The 26656-nt window shown below is 45.2% G+C and overlaps 1 protein-coding gene across 3 annotated transcripts in view; it reads right to left on the bottom strand.

The window, feature by feature from the left end:
* The window catches only part of CAPN15 (calpain 15), a 107845-nt gene that overhangs the window by 11667 nt on the left and 69522 nt on the right, over nucleotides 1–26656 (bottom strand). For all 3 annotated transcript variants that reach the window (XM_061599571.1, XM_061599573.1, XM_061599572.1), the window contains 5 exons: nucleotides 14025–15486; nucleotides 7630–7838; nucleotides 3392–3575; nucleotides 2306–2529; nucleotides 484–609 (listed from right to left, as the gene is read on the bottom strand). In XM_061599571.1, coding sequence (XP_061455555.1) covers nucleotides 484–609; nucleotides 2306–2529; nucleotides 3392–3575; nucleotides 7630–7838; nucleotides 14025–15486 — 2205 coding nt within the window. The remainder of the gene's footprint in view (nucleotides 1–483; nucleotides 610–2305; nucleotides 2530–3391; nucleotides 3576–7629; nucleotides 7839–14024; nucleotides 15487–26656) is intronic.

Genomic DNA, 26656 nt, shown 5'->3' with positions numbered 1-26656 from the left:
ACAAGAGTCACAAATGGGCTCCGGCGGGATAAAATAAAAATTACAGAATTAATCAACAAACAGTGATACAGTATGTCTTGGAATTAAAATGTGGCAGCAACAGTATCTTGCCCTACATTAAACTCCTGGCTATTTTGTCTGAGAAATATCGCTGCAATATTCCTTAGTTTTTATATCCGCATCTTCCCTTAATGGTCTTACAGTAATGATCCGTCCCCTCGATCAAAATGGCTCCTAAGGGGACACAGATGAGAGGTGGTCAACAGGCCATGATTCAACATTTTAAACTAGGTGTGGGGAGCTTTTGACCCTCCAGATGTTGTTGAACTACAACTCCCACCATCCCTGGCCACTGGCACAGCTCATTGGGGCTGATGAGGGTGGTACTTTAGCAACATCTGGCCATAGGCTCCTCCCACGTGGCGTAAACCAAGCAAGCAGCCTGCCTAATTAACCTAGGGCTTTTAAAAAAATCATTCTTACCTGCATCCTTGCACATCTCGTACATCCAATACGGAGTACGCGTGCCGCGGACGAAGGCCCATGCTTTCATAGGCTGCATCATCCACCTTCATGTTACCCCCTCCGCAGGATGCACCCATCAGAAAACTGAAGGATGGGAAAGAAAGTGTGAGGATGGAAAGGGGGGGGGGAACAGAACACAAGATTTACACAATTAGGCTTAGCATCAGGAGTCAACGGAGTTGGGCAGCTAGTTATCGTTAAGGTACGCATTGCCCCACATTTTCCATAAGCTGGGAAGGTGGTTAACAAAGAGAAAAATAAAAAAGCTAGTCAGATAGAAGGCTAACAAAGATATGCCCCCCACCGCCACCACCAAGAATGCTATGCAAGATGCAGGGATTGCTTGCACTTCTTAAGATGAGAGGGTAGAAGCCTGACGTGGCAGAGTGGACTGTGCCACTTCGGAGTGCTCGGGGGAGTGGGGAAGAAGAGAAGTGTGCCATTTCTGAACTATCTCTTACATGGAAAAAATCCTTACAAGTGAAAAAACAAACAAGCAGCATGACAAGGTAAAAGATTCTAGTTCACTCCACTCCTTGATGTGCTAGTTTCTACTTGCAAGATTAATTTTAAAGGACGTGGATAAAATCCATGCATCTCTGTAAAAGCAAAGATTCTGAAGAACAAATGCAATGGGCACCTCTGCTCTCTCCAGTCTGGCCCTTTAGATGAAGCTACACAGGAAGTTCCTGTGCTCCTAATTCATCACTACAGCACTAACCCACAAGTGTGGGAGGAACTCCCTGCAAAAAGAAAGCACAATGGAGTGGTTAAGATACTCCCATTTGTTTTTTTTAACCTGTGAAGACTGTGCAAGCCATTCTAGAGACGGCAGAGAGAGAAAGAGATTTCTCTCCATTTCATAACTAGAACTCGGTATCACATTATGAAAGTGATTGACAGGAGATTCAGGCTATACAAAAGGAACTACTTTGATACGTACTGAATAATTAACTTGTGCAATTCACCTCCACAAGATGTTGGGGTGGCAACCAGTTTAGATTCCCTTGATGCGTTCTTATGGGCTATGCAAGGAACGTAGGTGGGGAAAGAGCATGTCAAAATGCTCTGTGCAGATGATCCCTTTCCCATCACCCGGGGTGCGCATGTGCATGACGCTGCTGAGTAGAATCACTGAGTGAGAGGAGACAACCTAGTCCAATCTGCTGCTTAGATCCAGATGAAATAACTCTGAAGAGTTCAAGCAACTGCGCCACATGATCCAAGAGGATGGGCATTTGGATCAATACAGAAAGCATCCCAGGACAACTAGCCTCTCCAAGGCATGTCACCAGAGAGGTACACACTGGACTAGATGGGCCTTCGGTCTGATCCAGCAAGGCTCTCCTTATGTTCTAGATCTTACCAGCCCACCTTAGCTCTCTGTCTTTGCCAGAGCCGCACCACTAAGCACAAGCAGAATTCTGTTTCCCTTGATCTAGATGCAGCCAGCCTGACTGACCAGAGGTAACAAAGACAGCAAATTGGTCTGGTATTTTGGTGAGCGAGAACCATTATAATGACAATGACATGGGTGTGGCTTTAAAACACATTTGAACTGTGGTAAGTCCTCAAGGAGAAAGCAATTTGCGAGCCCTCGTTCCAGGGACACCGTACATCAAAATGCAAGAGGGCTGGCAGAGCAACATGGCCCTCTGTGGGCTGGCATTCTAGCCTGTCTTCGCTGAAGGGGGGAGCTGACCCCCCCCCAAGCCTCCTGTTATGATCTTTATGCTCCTCACAGCTGAAGGGGAAAGCCCTCCCTCCTGCCTCGTCTTACCCAGCCTCCTTAGAACTCAGCATTTTGGCCCAGATGAGGTCAGTGTCAATGGGCTCCTCGCGAGGGTTAGTGGAGCTGACCTGCAGCATCAGGCTCTCGCAGGGGGCGCCGGTTAGCGTAGCTAGGCCTTCAATAGCGCGCCCTGCCTGGAGGGCAAAGTACGAACCATGGAGTTTGGCCAGGGCCTTCTCAATAAGGGCCACCCATAGCTGCTTCCTCTGGGCCTGGGAGAGAGGAACACAAGATAATGGTTGCAAACAAGGCTGACAGCCAATTTCAGAATTTATAGTGGACCGATTTCTCACCAGTCTTTTAATATACTAATTCATTACATGCAAATACACTTGCAGGTTACAAATAGGCCAGGTGTGACCTTATCCACTTACAGCACTGGTGTTACACAGGTTGGACGCCCTTGGCCAGGGTTGTGCGTACTCTGTACTTAATTGAATTAAAATTCTGAGCCCAGGCAATCCAATATCTATGCCAAGGAAAAGATGCATTTGCAACTGTATAAATTATGCAAAGTGAGTGTGTTTGCACAATTTATTCTGCATTTTCCCCACTATCTGCATAATTTAGTCTTGCTTTTGTTAGTCCTAGGAAGGGCAAGGAGACTTCAGCCCTGTCCCTCAACCCCTAAAAAACTTATTCAGCCATCACTGTCAAGATTTCAGCAGGCATCGCCCTCATGCTTTCAGGCATACTTGTGCAGCCATAAGGACTAGAATTTAAAAAAGAAGGAAAAGAAATGCAAGCTGACATTCTCAGGAAGCTAAATTCTGCATCCACCAACACGTTTTTCACTGACTTGTAGAGCCACATTATAAACCCAGTCTTGCCCTTGTTCTATACCAGGGATGGTCAATCTGTGGCCATCCAGATGTTCTTGGACTACAGTTCACATTAGCCCCAGTATGACTAATGGTCAGGGATGGTGGAAGCTTAGCAACATTTGGAGGACCACAGGTTCCCCCTCTAAATGAACTTTTAAGCTGGGTAGGACACAGTGGCTTTTGGCTTTCATTATAAAAGAGACACCTGCTATAATGGCTATTAGTGGCCAAATCAAATCCCAGCACCAACCTGAGAGAAGAGGAGGTAGCCATACTCATCACAGGGCAGCATGTCGTCCACCAGCACGGTGGTCCAGGTGCCGTCTTTGCAAAGCCGCACCTGGTAGGCTCCCTCCAGGCACATTGTCCGTGTAATCATGACCCGTTCCACCAATTCGGGCCTCTCCGCCAGCACAGCCAGAGCACTCAGGAACCTAAACAGGAGGTGTCAGAGAAAACCAATTAATAATGGGAGGGCCCTGGAACAAGTCCATGTTTGTTAGCTGCTCAACAGAAAGTCAATGACCACATCGACACATCATTTCAAACTATGGTTTAGTGTGATGTGAATGAGTCTAGCCTCCTCCTGGGCTCACACACTCTCCTCCTTCAATGTGGCACTCACTTCTGCATTTAGTTAACTGTGGCTTTCCGTGTCATACAAACAAGGAACTGTAGTTAACATTACCTATGGTTACTACCTCTAACAACAGGAGGGGTAATTAATTATGCATCAAGTTGAAAAGGGGCTTGCATATCATTCACTTGATTTATGGATATATTTTCATCTTACAGATAAGAATGATACTTTCTTTACCCCACAGATATCAAATATATTACAGGATTGATTTTGTTCCTACTCCTCCAGTTATTATTAAAAACTCTAGAGAAATTAAGAATAGTTCAGGGTCGTACGCAGATTTTGCAGCAGTGATATTTGAGTAGATTTATTAAAAAATAGATAAAACATACTCAGGTTGGAAATTTCATAATGTGGTCTTACAAAATAAGGAAATTGCAGAGAAGGCGAGGCAGCAAATTAATATGCTTTTCAAAAGAAATTAATAGAATGGATGAAATTAACTTTATTATCGTTTGGGAGACATTTAAGATATTTATCAGAGGAATTTGTATAAGCAAGTTGGCTTATTTGAAAAACAACAAGAAAGTGCTGCAAAGAAATAGAAAAATGAGATGCTCTGTGTGTGCGCGTGTAAGGAGGTGGGGAGAAAGAACATGAAATTAAATGTGCATGTATGTGTGAGAGCATGTATTGAACTGGCCCATCCAGTTCATGTCAGAAAGAGCAGTGATACCAGTGTGGCTGGTCTTTCTTGCTCTAGGGGTAGAAAAAGCCAATGTGGTGCCTTCCAGATATTGCTGGGCTCCATCTTCCATCAGTCCCAGCCAGCATGCCCAATAGTCACAAACAGTGGGAGCTGTAGTCAACAGTATTTGGAGGGCATCAAAACATTGTGCTATGCAGGATGCATCAGAATCACAGAGAGCCTCATAGGTTTGTTTGCTTATTTATTAGCAACATTTGCGCACTGCCCAATAAGTAATGTTCTGTAGGTGGTAACAGCTAAGGCAGATAAATGAGCACACCCTCAGAAAGCCTTCCCCAACCCAGAGCCCTATACAACTTTGGACAACAACTGCCATCACTCCTAATCCCTGGGCCATGCAGGCTGGGGGGTGGTAAGATTTGGAGGGCATCAGTTTAGGGAAGGCTGCTCTAGGAGAACAGGGTGCACTATCTCTTTATTGTATTTTTATATATTGCCTTTCTGCTATAAATGGCATTTAAGGTGGCTTAACAGCATTTCACTAAAACCAAGCCCTTTTTTAAAAAGAGAAAATAAAAAAGAGGACACGGTTGCGAAATAAAAAAGCCCACACACTAGAGTGAATAATTGCTCTCCAAAAGGACAATTTTTCACCGACTATGTGTGCAGCCCAAGATGAACTGACATTTTTGTGAATTCATCATGACACAACAATAATTAAAAAGTTTCCATTCTCTCTTAAAAAACCCCCACAAAGTTATTGGAGCAGTCTTTCTTCCAGCAGCTATTTTTTTTCTGGATTATCGAGGCTTCATCTGCTAAACCTCCATGGCTTTCAGCGACATTGACCTCTTTCATTTGTAGTCCTCCTGTGGTCCTCCAATTGTTGTTGGACTCCAACCTGCATCAGCCCCAGCCAGCATGGGCAATAGTGAGGGATGATGGGAGCTGGAGTCCAACAGATTCCCCACCCTCACTTATAATGTGTTGCGTTTAGTTAGTAATTTATTAATCCAGATCCATATACAACAGCCCATCTCCAGGAATCAGTAGGTCCCCATGAACAGAGCCTGCTGCTCCTGGTGTCTGGTTAGTATCGATTCTGCAGGAAGGGGCAACATGACAACTTCTTAATAGGCTACAGCAATGGCTTTCAGACTTCTGGGGAATCCTGGGGGTTCTCAGAAGCTTATCGCAGCTCAGGGAGAATCTATTTGTTTATTTTATTCTTTATCCTTCAACAGATTCCCAGAGAAACTTACAAAAACAGAACAAATTAAAAAAGGAACATTACAAGAAGGACACGAACAATGGAAGGCCAACAAACACACACAAGCTTCCTCGAAGACAGTTTGCCTGCTATTGCCAACCCTGCCTTGCCATTACATAGCCACAGGGAAACGATGGGCGGAATTCTGGAGCACACAGTTTCACTCGGCCTGGGTAGCATTCTGGGCAAAGTGAGTGTGTACCTTGAAATACAGCCAGGAATCTACGTAGGTGTCTTGTGGCAGGCCTGCAAGGTTCCTCGGCAGACACAGCAATGCAGAACACGTTCTCAAAGCTTAAAAGATATAAGACTAACAAAGGTATGCCCCCCACCGCCACCACCAAGAATGCTATGCAAGATGCAGCGATTGCTTGTACTTCTTAAGATGAGAGGGTAGAAGCCTGACGTGGCAGAGTGGACTGTGCCACTTCGGAGTGCTCGGGGAAGTGGGGAAGAAGAGAAGTGTGCCATTTCTGAACTCTCTCTTACATGGAAAAAATCTTTACAAGTAAACAAACAAGCAGCACAACAAGGTAAAAGATTCTAGTTCACTCCACTTCTCAAAGCTTGAAAGTTTGACAGCCTCCAACAGAGATTATTTTTGTTTGCATTTTACGTATAGGTCAGTGGAATGGAGACATAGAGCATGCTATCGGCCTGCACAAAGAGCTCCAGAGAATGACAAGCTTGCTTTTCACTCCGGTCTTCCCTTGTAATGCATACCTGGTATGCAAGGTAAATGCTAGGTGTGCAAGGCCCAACAAGCCTGGCCAGCGCCCCACATGAACTTTGTACATGTGCTAGAACAATGTTCTTCAACTGTGGGTCCCCAGAGGTTGATGGGACTTCCAACTCCCAGCAACCCCAGCCAGCTTAGCCAATGGTCAGAGATGATGGGAGTTTAATGCAACAATATATGGGGACCTAGGTTTGAAGAACATAGCACCAGAACATGCCCCAGAATCTTATGAGGCTCCTCAACAGATTGAGCAATATGAAAACGGTTCCCTGAATTAGAACATTTGAAAACCGCTGGGCTAAAGGGATCTAAATGTGGCGTGTGTGTGCACATTTAAGAAGTCTCTCACAGGAAGCTTTCCCATTGAGTCCTGGCTTTGCAGCTCATCTCTTGGTTATAACGTGATCTGCATGCTGTCCCTGCTGAAAAACACTCCTTTAATTCTTCTGGAGGAAACGGACGATTTTCTCAGGCATGGCTAACATGCCACTAGGGGGCAGCCTATGTCTACAGCCAGCAGGAAGGAGTGCTCTGCATATAGAAGCGTAAAGGCCTTGGGGTGTCCTCCCACTTGGTGCTGGGAAGCCAGCTGAGCTGACTGCAAGTGCACGTGCTAGAAAATCTGTGTTAATTGTGTGGATCCAGGGACAGGGGCTGTACAGAACACACTCTCTGCTTGTGTACAATCGGCACCGGCTGTGGTGTCTCTGCACATCTAATCCCCTGAAGAGCCGCAAGTGGATCCAATTATGCCGCCCGACCAGATCAGCCACGCAAGGCCTTCTCTCAATCCCACCAACCAAAACAGCTAGGTTGGTGGGCACTAGGGAGAGGGCTTTTTCTGTGGTGGCCCCCAGTCTCTGGAACTCCCTCCCGTTTGATCTCCGACATGCCCCTTCCCTGGATGTATTCCGCAAGGCCCTGAAGACGTGGCTATTTCAACAGGCCTTTGAGATCTTTGGGATGGGTTAATCTCCATGATTTTGTCATCTATTATATGCTGTATATGTAAATGTTTTTATAAATGTACTGATGACTGTCCAGTATTTTATTTATTGAGATTAATGTGACTGCATTTGATACTATTGTATTTTATCCCATTTTAATGTACGTCGCCTAGAGTGGCTATCTGCCAGATAGGCGACACACAAATTAAATATTATTATTATCCGATTGCCATTCCTTCTTACCAGCAATTTCCCAGGAGCCCTTGCAGGATGTCCGAGGGTCGAGGTGTCCGGAAAACAGACCACTTGACCGAACGGTCCTTGAAGATGCTGCAGTTGATTTCGTGAGGCCTCAGCCACTGCTTCACTCGCTGCTGGACGCTGTCTCCTTCGGGGAAGCCGACCGACTTGGGCCCTGGAGGGAAGCTGTCATCCACAAAGTTGACCTTGTTCTGACGAGACAAAACGTAAGAAGCCAAGGCATCCTTGTTATTGAGATTCTATTCCACACAAAAGCAGGGGCTCCTGCAGCAGCCCTTGGACATACCGTAACTAGCTGGCAATCTTGATACAGAGCCACTCAGCCCATTTCAACTCCCCCAGCGCAAAAACTAGGATGAAAGATGGTAAACAAGAGCAGAAGTTGCTCATCACTCAACCAACCTGGTACTGGCTCCCTCCAGGGTAGACGTTTTTCCCGGTCCCTGCTATCTGCTAGTTTATACAACTAGCCTGCACATTGAGGCAGGCATGCAGTGAGTCAGACTCCTGTCATCCTGGAGGGATCTCTCCATGATCAGTACTCATTATTCATTCCCCTTATATAAATCACCATTCCCAGAAGACTCAACTGACCTCTTAAACCCCCTTTTAAATTCCCAGTCAGTGGGAGTCTCATGCGGCCCTGTAGTTGACTCACACACCCTTGTTTTTAAAATGAGACCCTCCTGATTGAATTAGTGGCAGAAGTTGGGGAAAGTTAGGCAGAAGTATAAAATGAAGGCAAGTTTGTGAAGGAGCCCTACTCTGTGAGCACCTTTGGGGCCCCAGCTGATGAAGTGTCAAGGTAAACAGACAAGTGAGTTAAGCACCTGTGCATGTTCAGCAAACAGAGCCAACAGACCGGTGCAGTCAACCTTCCCTTTTTAAAAATCTGTCATAGCTCCATGTTACAATTAAAAGAAAAACACCCATTGAACGGTTATGAAGGTGACATGCCCTGAATATCAGTTAATGGGAAACAACTATGGGAGGGCGCTATTACCCTCACATCCCGCGTTTAAGCTTCCCAAATGCATCCGCTCATCCTCCTCAGGTAGCAGGATGCTGAACTAGAGAAGATTTTAGTCTGATCTAGCAGGGCCCTTCTAATGTTAAATAGTAAGGCTTATACCTGGGATTGTTTGGGTTCAGAATGAAGGCAGGAGATTGAATACTTGAAATCTCCAGTATAGCCCTATCCTCACATTTTCAAGCTTATATCTGGGGTGATGCAGGCAAGACATTTAATCTCAATATGACCCCAATGTGGTACCAAGAAATACAAGGTTGTGGCTTGTGTAAATTTGATCTTTTGCAAAACATTCTGCTTTGCACAAGGATGGAGTGTCCCATATGGCTATGAAACACGGCCTCCGATCACCAGAAAAACTAAATTAATTAGCTGCTTGTCTGACTTCTTAGATTTTACCAAGCTCCATGTACTTCTCTTCATAACAATGAGGGCTAGAAACATGACTCTTTTTTTAAAAAAAAGGAAGCTGAGATTCTTAGGGTGTTGAGGTCTGTATTGCTTATTAGAGTCAAGGAATACAAAAAGCCCTAATCTTGTCACAGTTCTTTATTCAGAAATACTGATTAATGTATGTGATGGGAATCAGACAAAGAAAGGCCTGTTCTGACTCACTGCAGCAGCTATGCAACAAACCTTAAGTTGGAGGGACCCCCATGACCCCTCAGCTTTCCATCGGCTTTCTGCAACACAATGGAGACCGTAAGGGGGACAATTGGGACCTCTCAGGCTTCCTGCAATACATTTCCTCCAGTTAAAGAAAAGGGTGCCATCCTATGGGTGCTTACTTGGAAATAAGTCCTACACTGAACTTAGCAAGACTTGCTTCCAAATAAACATGCAGAGGAGGATTGGGCTGCACATTTGGCTCCTCTCTCTCTCCCTTTCTGTGCTGCAATGTTCAGGCAGCGGCCACTAAACATCCATCAGCCATCTTCTGCGCCATTTCCAAAGCTTCAAACCTCCCAGCAAATGTCTGTCCCAACAGCCTGTTCTTGGTGCTTGCTGAACTACCATGGTCAAGGCATGCACCAGGAGTCAGAAGCTCCTTTGAGATCCCTGAATCACAACGCGACGCATATCGTAGGCTCTCCGAAGAAAGCGGCAGAGATGGAGGAATGGCATTTGTTACACAGACCACAGGGGGAAAAAACATAAGCCAGCTGGAGGGGAACTGAGACTAAGCCAGGGAGGAGTGTGGATGTGCTGTGTGGACACATGCGCACGGAGATATGTGTGTGGGTATCTGGCATGCAAATCCATGACAGCCAACAAACTGTCTCTCCTTTTGGAGACCAGCTTTCAGGGCTTCCAGTTCCACAGTCTGGACCCAGTAGTGTAGTGACAAATTCAGAAGCGCAGGGTCCCTTCATGATAGTCACAGCCATGTCCTCTCATAAGATTATACAACCTTCTAAGATTACAGGATAATCTGGCCATACTTGAATACTGCTTTCTGCTTCTCTATCACTGTCACCATTTGACTGCCCCTTCTCACTGTCTGAGATATTGCTTGCATTAGTGAATTCAGTGTCTCATGCCATTTATCTCCTGTTCATCTTCAGTTTATCTCCTGCTGCTATCACCTGCTTGATGGTGTAGATGGGATGTTATCATCAGGATTCACCGTCTCTTCTTCTGACAGAATCCACAACTTGTCTTAGCTTTTTGAAGTGGGAACTAATAAAGCCTTGCTTGCAACTGACACTCATTAGGGCCTGCATAACTGACTCAGAAAGCCCTACAGCAATAAAGAAAAACACAGTTTTTAAAAAAGCTGCTGGTGCATAGGCCTTCCCCCCATTTCTCTGGGGGCTTTTTTGATGCTGGGTTAAGAGAAGGCAGGAAAGAACAAGGAAACATGTTAGAAGACTCTTCTCAGTGGCCAACACACTCCCCTTTCATGCTGATTGGCTCACAGGATGCTGGAGACATAGGGACCCTACTTGGACCTGGCTCTCAAAAAAGTAAGAGGTCTAAGACCCCCCAAAATCCTGGACGACTACAACCCCCATCTGGGCCCCTATACTTCAATATAAGCTTGTCTTCCACAGCTGAAGGTGGGCAATTTGAGGATAAACTGTGGGCTGTCTACTCCTCCACAGAGCGAGCCCTCTCATACACACTCAGGGTGCCCTGTAAGAAAAGCATGTGCTTCTGGAACTTCTGGATGTGTGTTCCAGTGACAAGCCACAAGCATGGGATGATGCCCTCTCAAGGAGCTCCCACCTTGTACAAAAGGGCTGATGCTCATATTGGCCTTGCACTGATGTACTCTAAGAGCGGGAGACTGAGCTATGAATCACAAGTTTCTAGTCTGAACCCCACCTCTGCCAAGAACTCACTAGGTGGCCTTACAAAAAACTTTCTTTCAGCCTTACAAAAAACACTTTCTTGCCCTCCTCTCCTGCTCCCAATCTGTAATACGAGGATAGCACCACAGACCTACCTTACAGGATTGTTGTAACTTGTAAGGACAAGATCATGGATGGGAAGTGCTCTGAACTTCTCTAAAGTTCTAAAAAGAGTATTTTCAGCGGCAGAACCTTGTGTATGGAACACCATTGCAAGGGAAGCTTGCTTGGCCCCTGTGCTGTCTATTTGGTGCCACGTAAAGGCATTTTCATTTGCCCAGACCTACCTGAAATGGCCAATGAAGCTTTATCTGCTAAAATTTTGTGCTGTTTTTTTCCATGTTGCTGTTCTCCTTGGTGTATATTTTATTGTGATTTTATATTGTTTTTTTTTAAAAAAAACTCTTTCACACTGCCTTCACAATTTCATTGAAGAACAACCAAGCAATATTTTAAACTAAATAAAATAAAAATATCTAAGTATTTGAATATTGCTGCATACAAGGGAGGCAGGCTGCAAACACTCAGCAGCTGCATCACAACCATTCCCCAACCCAACACACACATCTGGGATGAATCTCTCAAGTCACTTCAGCATCTGGACAGAGAGAGACAGAGATTGGCTTTAAAAACACACACACACACACAAGATTCTTATATAGATAAATAGCAATACACGATATGATAATTACCATCTGACAACAGTATAAATAAATTGCATGGATGCATATTCTCCTGAAGCTTATTGTTCCAAAACATGACAAACGATACCCAGAGCTCTAGAAATCTATTCGTTTATCTATTATCTCCTCTTTTATAGCTTGAAGGACCACCTTACTCCATGTGTGCCCTCTTGACTGCTTTGATCTGCAGAACTGGTAGTGTTACAGGTGCCACTTAATACTCGTTCCACACTTGTGAGAAATCAATCTTTTAGTGTGTAGGCATCTACACTTTGGAACTCCCTGCCTCTTGACATCAGGCAGGCATCTTTACTGTACTCTTTTGTTTAGGCAAGCCTATTCAGACAAGTAGATGTAGATGTTGATGTGTTTTAATTTTTTTTTAGTTTACTATTAATTTTAATTATCTTTTAAAAGTTTTAATTACTTGTTCTTAACTTTTTAAATTTATAGTTAATATTTTTGTAAACAACTTAAGAGATTTTATTACAATCAAATGGCATACAATTTTGCTACATAAAAAAAAAAGTTTTGAAAACGTTGCAATATCCCAAATTCTTTCAAACTATTCTGAGATTTGTGTTTGTGTGTGTGTTGGGTAGAGAGAGACAGAGAACCTTTCCTCCGAGCTTTTGCAATACTTAATTTTGCAGCAAATAACTGATTTTATATTACTTCCAAATCCCTCCTCTAATGCTGTATCCTTTAAATAATTTAATAATAATATTTTGGGATTGTTTGGAATTTGATAGCCAGTTATTTCTAAAACATAAGATTGCAAACTGTAGTCCAGCATATTTTGATCACTGTAGAGTCTGGCTTTTGTGCCCTGCCAAGATTTGAGAATTGGAGAGTGCGTGCGTGTGAGACAGTTTGCGGGGACGCAATGTGGGAACTTGAAAATCTCTCTTACACACACACAAGGCATCTATTCCTTGGCTGGAAACACAGATGCCCTATATGAAGGTCACCTGCTGTGCCTGTGCATTGCTCCCTCAGAAGTCCAACACAATTAAATTTCATTTCAGAGACCTCCTTGATGTGGCTTCAGTCACTAGAGGCCGCTGAGAAATAACAGTGCTTGATCATTAAAGCAACTGCACAATTAGTTATTAATGAACATTGGCAGGGGCCTTTTCCCGAGGCTGCTGAGTGGACCCAGACGACACCTGTTCCTGTTGATTATGGAGGATAAATCTTGAAGTTCTTCCTTGGGCTGAGCACTGTTCTCACTTTCTTTACAAAGAGCACCTCAAGGGTCAGGTCTTTTGATGGACTGACTCAGGGCTGCATTACAGGTAGGCTGGTATGGACATGTGTCAGTTGCTAGATAGACCTTAAGACAGACTTTCCTAAAGTGCTTTGGTATTTCTGCTCATTACAGGACTAGAACACCACAAGGATGAATAAGCATCGAAAGCCAGCCTGGGTTGTGGCTGAAGTGTCAGACTAGGACCAGGAGACAGAGGTAAATCCCCACTCAGAACTACAAGACTGTTAGAGTGGCATGACAATGGAACCAATGGCCTAGGGAGGTGGTGGGCTCTCCAACACTGGAGGCCTTCAAGAGGCAGCTGGACAGCCACCTCTTGGGTATGCTTTAAGTTGGATTCCTGCATTGAGCCAGGGGTTAGACTCAATGGCCTTATAGGCCCCTTCCAACTCTATGATTCTATGAGGGTGACCTGAGTGCCAACTCCCAAAGGATCTTCAAATAACTCCCTTCTCTACCAGAGAAAAAGCAGGTATGGAGCATGGAGATCACATGCTCTGAACACTTGGAGTTTTCCCCAGGCCTCATCTGCACCAGCTTCTAAGATTTCAAAGAGCACTGCCCACATATTTGACATAAGAACCTGCTAGATTAGGCAAAGGCACCATCTAAGTCTGGCATCCTGTTCTCACAGGGGCCAACCAGATGACTATGGGAAGCCCACAAGCAGGACCTGAGCACAAAAGTACCCACCCCTCCTGTGGTTTCCAGCAACTTGTATTCAGAAGCATGTGGCCTCTGACCGCAGAAAGCATAGCCATTGTGCCATTTCCCTGCTCATCTCCACAGCACATAAAGTCTAGAAACTAGGGGATTTCTAACCTTTACTCAGAGAGTAGACCCATTGAAATGAATGAACATGACTAACTTAAATCTAAGTTAGTCATGTTCATTCATTTCAATCGGTCTGCTCTCAGCAGGGGTAACATTGGTGACAACCCTTGCTTTTTATAAAGAAAAAGGAATTCTGTGCCAGATACCAACTTCCACATTTGCGTGGCCTAACCGCAGACAAGAGAACGCACAGAGGAACTCACCTCTTGACAAAAGGAGACAATGTTTTCCCAGAGGGCTTTGGCCTCCCCCTCATCCGTCTGCCGCCGCTTCTCCACATGCATGCTCTCCCGGCGCCGGAGTGGTTTGGCGCCCTTGCGCTGCGACATGTACCCCTGAGGAGTGTGGCAGGCAACACAGTGCTTGGCCTTGAACTCATTGAGCAGGGTGCAAGCTGGGCAAGGCCACTGGCTGGGCGTCTCTGGGGTCACAGGGGGCTGCGAGGGGAAGAGGCGGGCCACTTTGCGCGCCGAGGGGGCTTTCGAGCTGCAGGCCGCGCAGGTGCCCTTGTCCGAGCCGCACTCAGGGCACTTGGGAGCTGACTCGCTCTGCGTGCCGTGTTCCTGGAAGCCATGCAGCTTGGAGGAACCACAGACCTTGCACTTCTGGGAGGCAGTGGGGTTCTTCAAGGTGCACTTGGAACAGGACCAGGTGGTGAAGTCAGGGCTTGATGGGCCGCAGGGAGTGAAACGCACAGAGTCCCCAGCCAAGTCGATGGTGTCGCTGCCCTTCTGGGTGCTACAGGCCTCGCACATGCCAGCTCCCGAGGCACTGAGGAGAGAGCAGGTGCTGCATTTCCAGGGCGATGGGCTCACCTCCATCTCTTCCTCCAGCATGCTCAGCCGCTTGGTGGCCATGAGCTCCTGGAAGCGAATGGCCTTCTGCACAGGTGCCGGCGGGGAGGCAGGCTGGGAAGACTCAGGCACCGGTGGCTGCAGCTGGGGAGGCACCTCGCGGCGGCTACGGGGAACAGGGTTGTTTTGAAGGCCAGGGGAGAAAAGACTAAAGCTTGGCACCTTCTGGCTCTCTTGCTCCATCGTGGCTGCGCCTTGGTTGGCAACTGGATGGCTCTCTGGAGTTTCTGTAGCAACGCTGGGCTGAGGGGTGGAAGGTGCTATGTGGAAGCCTGCAGGAGCAATGACTTCAGGGACGACCAGCGCCTCTGGAGGGATCTTGGGCAGCGAGAGCTTGCGGGGGCCCCCGCAGGCTGAGCAGGAGTTGGCCACAGGGGTGTTGTGAAGGGTGCAGCGCTGGCAGGCCCAGCCATCTTCCAGCCCCACCTCCTCAGGGCTCTTCCCCTCAGAGTCCTCGCCTGAGCTCTCAGCCTTGGGCATCTCCTCCTTGCAGGTCCCCTTGGGCTCTATCAAGATGGTGGGCTTTGGCAAGACTCCATTGATGACAGGCAGTGGGGACCCCCCAGGCCCGGGCTCGGGGGTGAAGCCACACAACTCACAGGCCTCTTTGCCCAAGAAGTTCCGGAAGGTGCAACGGGCACAGGCCCATTTCTGCTCCTCTACACTGAGGCGCAGGATGTGGTTGAGGTCAGGCTTCTGGCGTGGGGCCTCACAGATGGTGCACTGGCGCTGTCCCATGGGGTTCAGGAACGTGCAGCGGGTGCAGGACCATTCCCGCACAGTGGCCATAGAACCAGTAGAGTGGGTTTGGCTGCAAGAGAGCAGAAAGGATGTAGGCCATTACATTGGCAACATTAAGAAGGGAGCAGAGGGAGGTGGAAGTGTTGTTATTGTTATGGACAGCATAGGTGGATGCAGACCATGTACTCTGAACTACTGAACTATGCAATGGATTTACTGGGGCCAGCAAGCCCTTATTTCAGAGCAATTCCTACAATGCTTTTTACAGTCATGGACAGGCACAGGAACTTGTCAGTTCAAGGAGGGACAATCTGGAAGCATTTGCCCTTTCCTTGTCCTTCAAAGAATTAGCTGACACAGCCTCCCTTTACCCAAATTGCAAATCCTGCCATGGTTGTTTTATTATTATTATTATTATTAGTCACTTTGTCTCAAAGTAACTTACTTTTTTTAAAAAAGCATACAATACCAAATTTAAAAAACATCAGGCGATAAAAGAACGTTAACTAAAACTGCTCATCCAGCAATAACATAAAAAAGGACATATCCTATCCTATCCAATTAAAAGATGAACACTAATCAAGAGTGAAATGCTCAATCAATTCAAAGGAGAGCTAAACCAGACACATTTCATGTGGTATGGTGGGACTTTATTTTGTATACCTCTGAACATCAAATACAGCAGCACCTGTCATCAGCCTTTCGAGAAATCTGGGACTCTTAATTTGCTTTTTAGACTGTTTGCAACATTACTTTATGTTGTCACTGATCCCTTTTTTTATTTTTGCTTTTATTTATTTTTTTAAAAAATCAAAAGTGAAATGCCATGGTGAATTGGAAGGTTGTCAGCCTGGTGCCTAAAGGATGACAGTGATGGCATTAGGCATGTGTCTCTGGGGAGAGCATTCTGCAGTCAGGTAGCCACCACTGAAAAGGCCTGATCTCGTGTTGCCACCCTCCCCACCTCCCTCAGAGGAGGCACAGAAAGCAGAGCCTCAGATGATAAACACAAGTTAGGTTCATGGTTAAAACTTTACTTCTGCCTGCCAAGACAGAGGAGACAGCCAGGGGAACCAAAAAACATTTCCAGCTCCAGGCTTCTCATCTTGCTTGGTAAGCTTGCAGCTGCCTTACCAAACAGCAGCAGTTTCTCTTGTATGCTAACTTTAGCACTGAAGTGCTTCCAGGGGCCATGCTTGTAGCGAGCAATTAAACCAGCACTGCACTGCTTTGCTTTTCCCTCACACAAAGAAATGAAGGTAGCCACAGCTTGAAGAATTATTTAAAATGCCTAGCAACCAGCACCAAATTGTTAGAAGCCAGCCCAGTAGAAAGCTGAACACATACTTGTAATTCTTTGTCATCAGAGCAGTGAATGTATGCATATCTGGGTTTGTTGGATCCTAAATCCGGTAGCAGCTACTGCACATTCTTGCTCCATGCGCAAGAGGATGGAGGAAGTTGCCTTGGGCAGACTATCCTTTGCAAACTAATTATATCCAGGACAGCGGTATTTCTCCTTGCCCCAGAATTATCCACTCTCTTCACAGTTTCTTTTGAAAAAGCTGTAGCTCAGTGATAGCGCACATGCTTTTGCATGTGGGGAAAAAAGGTCCCAGGTTCAACCATCAACATCTCCAGGTCAGAGCTGGGAAAGACTTGTGTCTGAAAACCTGGAGAGCCACTGCTAGTCAGCATAGTAGAGAGACAATGCTCGGTCAACGGTGGCTGCCACCATTTCTATACTGTATTCCACCATGAAAATCTGCAGTTAAGTTTGCTCAGTGTTCTTCTATGCCTCCAGAAATCTGTTTACTGTGGGCGATCAGAAACTAGCTGCCTTCATACTCAATTCAGCCCCTTAAGAAGAGCCACTTGGCTGTTCACTAGCCAACCCTGGTCCCCTCTGTGTATTCTGAAAAAACTGGAGGAGGGAAATGGGGGACAGTAGGGAGAAGGATCATCTTCCCTGCATGATTCTCTCGCCTTGACTCCATTATCCCTGCTGCTCTGAGCCAGTAAGAATAACTGTAGACTTGAAGCTCTGTAAGTTATTGGCCTTGGTGCTTCAGTGTAAGCATTAGTAGAGGTTATATCTGGCTCTCCAGAGTTTCAGACCAGAGTCTTTCCTAACCCTATCACGCAATGCCAGGGATCGAACCTGGGTCCTTCTGCAAACAAAACATGGTAGTATTCTACCACTTAACAATGGTTGACTTAACCACATGTTGAAAAATCAGGGATGAGATGCTGATGAATGTGTGTCATTCCAAGTTTCCTTTCAAGGATCTTGTCCACTGCCAACAAAAGGAGTCAACAAACCAACCAAAACCAGATAGGTCACCCAAGGCTAAGGGAATCCATTCAGGGCAAATGAATGAACTGTTCACGAACGGTCTGAAGAAGGGTTGTGGCTCAGCGGATGAGCAATTGCCTTGCATGCAGAAGCTCCCAGATTCAATCCGCAGCATCTGGAGGTGCTCCTGGATCCATCTTTGTCACTAGAGGCCCAGGTGACCTCAAGTAGCTAGGAATGCCTTTTTGCAGCATGGGCTGTTAAGATGGCTGCGGCCATTTCTGGACTGGGATAGCCTGACCACTGTTGCCCATGCACAGGTAACCTCCAGAATGGATGACTATAATGTGCTCTATGTGGGGCTGCCCTTGAGACTGGCCTGGAAGCTGCAGCTGGTGCAAAATAGGGTGATGCAACTGCTGACTGGAAAAGAGTATCCCCAACATGTTACCCTGCTGCTGAAAGAATTGCACTGCCTGCTTGTTAGCTTCCGGGCCAAGTTCAAAGTTCCGGTTTTGGTGTACAAAGCCCTATGCAGCTTGGGACCAGGATACCTGAAAGATCACGTTACTCCTTACATACCCAGTTGATCACTGCCCTCTGCAGGTTAGGGCCTCCTGCAGATACCATCTTATCAGGAGGTCCACTCCACACAACATAGGAAGCCGACCTTTAGTATTGTAGCATCTACCCTTTGGAATTCCCTCCCTTTAAATGTTAGACAGGCTCCATCTCTGTAATCTTTTCGGCACGTACTGAAGATGTTTTGTTTTAATATGTTTTGGAGTATTTTTTAGTGTTTTTGTTTGCCACCCTGGGCTCCTACTGGAAGGAAGCGCAGGATATAAATTTAATAAATAATAAATAAATAAGGTCTCCAGGTATGACTGGGAAAGACCCGCCTGGACAGCCACTGCCAGTCAGTGCAGACAATACAGAGCTAAACAGACCAATGGCCTGACTTGGTATAAGGGACCTTCCTGTGTTCCTACAGACACTCACAAGATGCTTTGGGTGGCCTGGATTCTCCCACACCAACCACCGCAAATGCAAACTGGGACCTTCAGTACTTTGTCAATCTAACAGCCTCAAGCAGCGGGGATTTATTGTGTCCCCTGAGCAACAGTCAGTGATTTTACTTTATTTTATTTTTGGAGGCAGGTGGTGGAAAAAGGGCAAAGGAGCGGTGTGCCTGGCATCAGGCTATGCAGTCTCCCACTCGTTCCTTGGCATTAGCATTCCCACCCTTCCATTCACTTCATCCTTCTCACTGTCACTGTCCTGCTCTTTTCCTCACTCTGCTGCTTTCATAGGACTTCCCTCCCTCCCCATCTCCAGCTGCCCAATTATTTTTCAAGCCCTGGGATGCTGCTGTCCTAGTTACAAGGACATTGCTGCCTGCCATGCGCACCCTGCCTGATGTCTGACTAGTAGCGAAGAAGGAAGAATAAGGGAACACCCTCCCCAGCAATGCACGCACCACTCTGCCTTGGTTGTGGAAGGCCACAGCCTCAGTTTGTTTCTCTTCCATCTGGGCCTACCAATGTGTGGCCAAGCAGTCCTATTCACTGGAGAAGCTGCAAGGATCACCAGGCAAGCCCACTGGATCAGCCTCTCCCAACATTATCTGCTGCTTTGGCAGGGTTCAAGCACGAACAGCAGCAAAACAGCATCCCCTGCTTCTCCCTGAGGTATTTCTGCTTGATGCCCATCACAGCTAGCAAGGGACAGCAGGCATCAAATGCTCCTGCGAATTGAGCCTAAAATTTTTCACCAGCCGAGTTCCTCAGTCTGGGTACTCTTCCATCAGCCTCAGCCAGCAAGGAAGGCTGTTTTTACACAATTACAAACAGAAGTATTAGAGTGGTGTGCGTGTGCTGTGTAGGGCCTAGAGATGTGATTTGGGGGGGACTGTCCCCCTGTTTTTTCTGAAGCCTTTTTTGTGAAAATGGGGGGGGGGGAGGGAGAATGGAAAAATGTGCGTTTTTCCTGAATTTTTCTGGGTTTTCTTTTGGGGCCTTCACGTCTCTAGTATGACCCAGGTGTTATGGGCCTATTTCAAGACCTATTTCAAACTGCCCTTCCTTAGTCTTATAAAATCCCAGATTCTTACTTTGGTTTGCATTCAACGTTAGTCATACTCAGAGTAGACCCACTGAAATTAGTGGACATAATTAACTTACATCTGTTATTTTCAATGGGTCTGCTCCGAATTAAAATTAGTTGGATACACCCCCAAAAGCTCCTGTTGCTATAGATCATTCCCCCTATTCAATTAGTAGCAGTTAGCTAAAATATTATAGTGAGAAGAATACACAGAGAGCTGATGCAGCAAGGTGGCTAAGAGACTGAGCTATGAACCAGGAAATCCCTGGTTAGAATGACATCTGTGCCATAGACTCACTAGGTGGCCTGATCAGCCTCAAGGTCCTCCCCTCCATCTACAATACAGTGAATAATAATATTGACTTACCCAGGGTTGCTTCAATGAGTACAACTAGACAGTGCAACATGGATCACTTTGAACACAAACACGGTATGCAAAAGTAAACTATTACAAGCAATACAATATATTCCTGAGCAGACCATTCTCTCCTTGGTGCAACTTGAGAATGTAAGTATATAAGAAGAACCTACTGGATCAGGCCAGTGGCCCATCTAGTCCAGCATCCTGTTCTCACAGTGGCTAACCAGATGCCCATGGGAAGCCCACAAGCAGGACCTGAGCGCAACAGCCCACTCCCCTCCTGTGGCCTCCAGTAACTGGCATTCAGAAGCATACTGCCTCCGACTGTGGAGGCAGAGCATAGCCATCACGGCTAGTAGTCTTTGACACCTTTCTAATTTATTACTTCTAAATTATAAATGGTTGAAAGCCATCTTGAGTAGTGCACAGACTCTAGGAGGGCGGGATATAAATAGAATATCCTTGCACCCTTGAAATCCCTACAAAAGTCAATACCAGAAACCATAACTATACAAGACATTTCTGATATACAAGACAAGCTATAGGAGTATAACAGGAAAACAGGCATATTCACACAATAAGAATGATAAAATATGTCACTCTCTTTTTCCACCAAAAGAAAAGGGGGTTGGCATTTCAAAATAGGTGTTCAGTTTGTTTGAGTTTTTATTCCACCTTCCACTCCTGATGTAAGGCCTGTCCACTGCCCAGCCACTTAGCAACCACAGCTGTCCTGGCCCTGAGACAGCATCCATTTGGTAAGTATTCTGCTACTATGGATTTATGTGCACCTGTCCTACCAAACCAGTAAGAAAGATGAGCATTTAAAAGCACCACCAGCACTACTCAGTATTGTTCCCAAATTAGCCCTAATACTAGCCTAACGGCAGGCTTTAAAGCAAATTGGAACTCGCCATTTCCCAGTATGTGGAAGAGAGGAGACATGTTGCACTGCTTGGGCATGTAGGCCACTGACATTAGCAGTTGCTGTTTAGCAAAAGTTGGCTGCCAACATACTGATGGAATTGTCTCTCAGAGGAAGCAGTAGTCAAAAAAAGAAAGGTATAGTCAGCTGCCTACAAACCTTCCATACTTCTAAAGGACCCTCCTAGAGCTGAGATTCACTAAGATTCTCAGAAAGCCAAATTCCACAACAGATAATGAATACATTGTGCAGGTAATAAATACACTGTGCACTGTCCAGTTACGATGGGTTTCCTCTGTGTGCCAGAAACACGTGACAAAAGAGAACACCTCTGAGCATGTGCAGAAAGCTCTTCCTGCATCCTTCACAGCTGTCCCACACACTTCTGGGATTAAAGCAGATCTTCCAGATCAGATATGCCCCCCCCATCTTGCTCTAGAAGTTAAACACTACCTTCCTGTGACCACACTGTTTTTTCCTTTCGCAGGAACTCAGAAAACCAAAGTCTAAAAATATTCAACACCAAAGGGCATCCTGAGGTTTAATCGAGCACTTCTGGAGGTGGTACTATTTTCTTGGAATAAATGAGGGCTTTCCAAATGTTTTGCTTTCTGGTTCTTTCTAACCATTATTCTTTGAAATTTAAAGCCAGTCTTAGAAGACAACAGGATCTGAGATTGCTCCCAAATTCAGAATAGGAGGCTTGGAAATGCACTGGAACAACAACAACAAACAGGGGTTATATAGCAGGAAACAGCATCTGCAGAATTTCAAGAAGATTTTCTTCCTGCCACAATATTTATACCATAAGAGGACAGTAAATTAATTGCTAGAGGATTCCTAGAAGTTTAGTAGGTTAGGGTTAATTTGGCACTCAGGGCCATGTCAAAAAAGTATTGCCAACCAGTAAGCAGAACCAATTTGCATATTTCACATGCATGTAATTAACATAATTTGCATAGCATTTTCAATGGCACAGCAGGCAACATAAACAATTTGTGAACGTGTTACTTTTCTTCTAGATCATTTATATTCAGAAAAGCCCGCCTGCCACTAATGTGAAAAATATGAGTCAATACTTGACAAATGGAGAAAACTAGAGACATGCTGTGAATTTGGGCTTATTTATAATTGTTTCCTTGTTTTGACATCACATTCTGAAACTTATTTCCGCAAGCATGAGAGCTAGAGACTTGTCTTTTAATCTGACTGTAAGCCAAGAAAGAGAAAATTCTAAGGAGGAGACCACATATAGTTACCCATCCTAGTCTATTTAAATTTAGTACACAATTTGTTTAATTTTTATTTCAAATTATTTCTGTCTAAAAGATAATCAAAGCAGCAAACAGCGATTTATAAAAACATAAAAAAATACAAATACAATTAAAAGAAATAGAAAACTGGGTTGTTGTGAAGATAAACCAGGGCCATACCATGTATATGATATAAATGTAATGAATAAATAAATAAATAATCAAAAAGCAGAAGATAACTCAGCACATTAAAAAACCGAAATACCTAATAAAAGGCTTTCCTATTCTACTGAAAAGAGAACAAAGGTGGAGCCAAGTGGACCTCCCTCAGGAGGGCATTCCATAGTTTTGGTGCCACAGTTGTGAAGACCTTGTCCCTTGCACTCACTAGCTGCACCTCTGACAAGCAGAGGAACACAGAGCAGGCTCCAGTGTTGATTTCAGTAGGCAGGTTTTGATAGGAGACACAACTTGAAGAATCCTGGTCCCAAGAGCATTTAAGGATTTACATATCTAAACTAGAACTTTAAATCGAGCCCAGAAACAAACTGCTAGCCAATCCCACTATTCCTTGCAGATGTGGGGGTTCCAACACACTCACAGTTCTTCCAATGGAAAACTCAACTCTATACATAGAACTCTTCTTTCCACTGAAGTGAATGTGGATGCCAATGTGTACGGGAGCTCTGTGTAAGCATAGAGCATACATGAGATTCCAATTTGGAGTGTGAGAGACTATGCCACAATACAAATCCCAGCAAGAGACTATTCTTTAATTAAGCCACTGCCCTTTAAAGAAAAACTGGACAGCATTACGTTTGGAAGGAAAAGTTAAAGAATCTCAGGGTTATCTTATGTGAGAAGGGTGAAAACATTGCCCCAAAGTGCAGGAGGCAGGGAATGAAATACACAGATTGGGCAAGATAGCTGTGCATTTCTACAAAAGCATCAGCTTTGTCAAAACTGGATGAACCTTCCTGGATGATAGAGATCTCCAATTGCTCCTTTGCTTCTTGCTAATCATTTCCTAAATTAAAAATTTAAAAGTGGGATTATGCTAGATGGTATCAAGGCCACATACAGTAACAAGCCACCTTGGGAAGAACCTCTTCAAACGTTGTGTGCCTGAGAGTCTTGCTGAGTTGGCAATGACAACTTGGTGATAACACAAAAGCAGATATAAAATCTGGCAACGTTGGTGACAAAAGTCTGAGAACAGGAAGAAGCACGAGAATTGTCTGAAAAATGAGAAGATACGCTGACAGGAGAAGAAAGATAATTTTTAGGATGATAAGAGAGGCAGGACTGTTATTGGATGCTCAGAAAAGGAGAAAATGTCTACCAACAAGCCTCCACCCCCACAATTTATTCAGAAAAAAAGAAAAGAAGGAACACCATGCTTGCTTTCCCAAGAGGCAGATTTGAACATTCCCATAGTGCTTGAATCAACAGGAATGCAAGAAGAGAGGAAGGAGGAAATATTCCCCTAGAATATATCCCTGTCTGATCTCTGGCTATTAGTACCAAACCTGGGCACTGGAGGTAGGTGAGGGCAATGACCTGAATACAAATAGAAGCATGCACTAGGATGACAGAGTGTGCCACTCTTGCGAAAAGGCTGTCACAGAAGATGCCCCAGAGAACCTAATACGTTGTGTGTGCGTTTTCAGGGGAGGAGTACTTATAGCTGCTGAGAAATTTCTGGGCAGTTAGCCAATTTATTTTTGAATGCTGGCATTCACGTTTCCCCCAAGCTTCCACATTTTTTATTGAATGAAACGAACAAATAAAATTACACTGACAAAATAATTACAAGTGTCAGACCTATAAAACATAATGCACATGGATTGCCATCGTCACTGTATTTATGGTTCCTCAAGTAAATACAGAGCAATCCTCAAAAAATCCCTGAGACATAAGTAACTTAGGAACTAAAAGCTCATAGCCTCTCATGAGTACAGAAATGACTTTGAAAATTTAGAATATGGAAAAAGATGCATATGGGGGGAGAAACACGTATTTATTTATTTACCTTATGATCACACATCCTGCAGCTTAATGGGCTGGATCCAAAGGTGCCCTTCTGCTCACGGAAGGTCTGCTCTCCACCTCGTGCTAGAGAGGACTGTGTGAGAAAAAAACCCTGAAGTCCAGCCTCTTGCACAAGCAGAAGCGTGAGAACCTTATAAAATCATCCTGTTACAAGACTGTAGGAACTGCATTAGTTGCCGTTTTCCTTTTGTCATGTAGTTCTTCAGATCCAAAGTTTTTCAAGGGCCTGTTCTTCTTTTGCCCTTTGGGGGATGACACCAGTTTCAGATTAAGAACACCGAAGTATGAGGGTGCTTCCTGACAGAAAAATGTCAGGTGACCTTTTCAGGCCAATCAGGGTGTATGCTCACTTCAGGAGATGTAAGGTGTACCAAAAACAGTGGGTTGAGAGAAGAGTAGAGGCACCTGGGCTTAAGGGTGCGGGGTGCATTCATCTTCCGCACAAAGCTACCTGGACTGATTTACAGATCACAGCTTCCCAGATCAGACCTTCTCCCACTATCAACAACAACAAAATCCCCCAGAGTTCAAAACATATAAAGCCCTTAAACCTCATTGTCTCGCTTTGCTCTAGTGCAAAAATAAAATCAATTGTTCTTGTTAGCAAAGCATAAAGCCAGAAGTCTCCGATAGACAACACATTCCTGGCAAATCCTCTTGCTAGGCAAAGCCTTCAAAATGGAAATTTCAGCCTTGCTTTGCCTTCAACGGGCAACTAAGTCCTCCAAGCCACCCTTTGTATTCCTCAGGCTTCGCCCCACTTCATAAATATGATTGGGATCAATGTTACTAAGCTACATCCAGAGTTCCTGACCAAATGCCTGAGGCTGTTGGCTGTCCTACAAGCTGTTTTGCTTTCTGTGCGATCTGTCACCCACAGTTTCACTCGCCTGCTCGCCAGTGGAAAGTGCCTCTTGCCCTTCGGCAAGAAGGACTCCCAAGCAGTCTCCATTACTTACACTGCATAATGGAGAACCACCATTGGGTTATTTCTCCTGCCATTTCTTTCCTCATCCAAGCCTTGATACAAGGGAGATAAGAGCTCACCCCTCCTTCCAGCCCTCTGTGCTTAGGAACACAAGAAGCTGCCTTATACTGAGTCAGACGACTGGCCCATCTAGGTCAGTATTGCCTACCCTGACTGGCAGCAGTTCTGTAGGGGTTCAGGCACAGAATCTTTCCTAGCCCATACACCTTCTGCATGCAGAGGAGACGTTCTGCCACTAATCTGTGGCCCTCACTGAGCAGCTTGAGGAATTGGTAGTGAGAAATAATATTGGCCTGGCAGATGTTTGTGGGTCCCTGTATATATGCAGGCAGCAGCTGTCAGCAGCTGAAAAATGAAGGTTTAGGGACAATAGCAATGGGAGAGGAAAGACAAAGGTTCAGATGGCTTCTCCAACTCTACCGCCATCAGTTGCCCAAAATTCTCCTCCTGCCAAATGAGGTCTCCAATTCTCCCTTCATAAGAATAGCCTGCTGAATCAGGCCAATGGCCCATCTAGTCCAGCATTCTGTTCTCACAGTGGCCAACCAGATGCCTCAATGTGAAGCCCGCAAGAAGGACCTGAGCACAACAACACTCTCCCCTCCTGAGGTTTGCAGCAACTGGTATTCAAAAGCATCCTGCTCCCTACTGTGGGAGCACAGCATAGCCATTGTGGCTAATAGCCACTGATAGCCTTATCCTCCATGAATTTGTCTAATCCTCTTTAAAAATCCTCCAGGTTGGTGGCCATCACTGCCTCCTCGAGGAGAGAGTTACATAACTTAACTATGCACTGCATAAAAGAAGTACTTTCTTTTATCTGCCTCTTGTGCCTCCCAGAATATCTGCCTAATGCCACCCCTTTCTCTTCTTCAAACTTCAGTTTCCTGCCGTCTAATCTGTAAGCTCATTGGGGCAGAGACCTTTCTGCTTATGTGTCACCAAAAGATGCAGTGTATAGAGTACATTGATGGCATTCTCGTTTGAAAGGCTGGCTCACCAATTACCTACCGACAACTCAGCTTCCTTGTTAGCACTAACTATAGTTCGCTGCAATGTCTGAATCAGGAAATTATGGATTAGTGCCAACCCAGAATCAGAAATCCACCTTACTCCACTAACCAATAGCTAATTGGGATGTCAGAGCAAACTATGGTTCATATTAAAGGGGAAACCGAGACAAAAGCTGTGAATTAGAACTGGTGTATCATAATGGCAAGGAGAATAAGTGATGAAATCAGCAAATCACAGATTTGAAT

This window comes from Rhineura floridana, chromosome 17, assembly GCF_030035675.1.
Source record: "Rhineura floridana isolate rRhiFlo1 chromosome 17, rRhiFlo1.hap2, whole genome shotgun sequence".
In the NCBI taxonomy this organism is placed as follows: Eukaryota; Metazoa; Chordata; class Lepidosauria; order Squamata; family Rhineuridae; genus Rhineura; species Rhineura floridana.
Note: the sequence above shows the minus strand (reverse complement) of the source record. Positions and strands in the feature narration are given on the sequence as shown.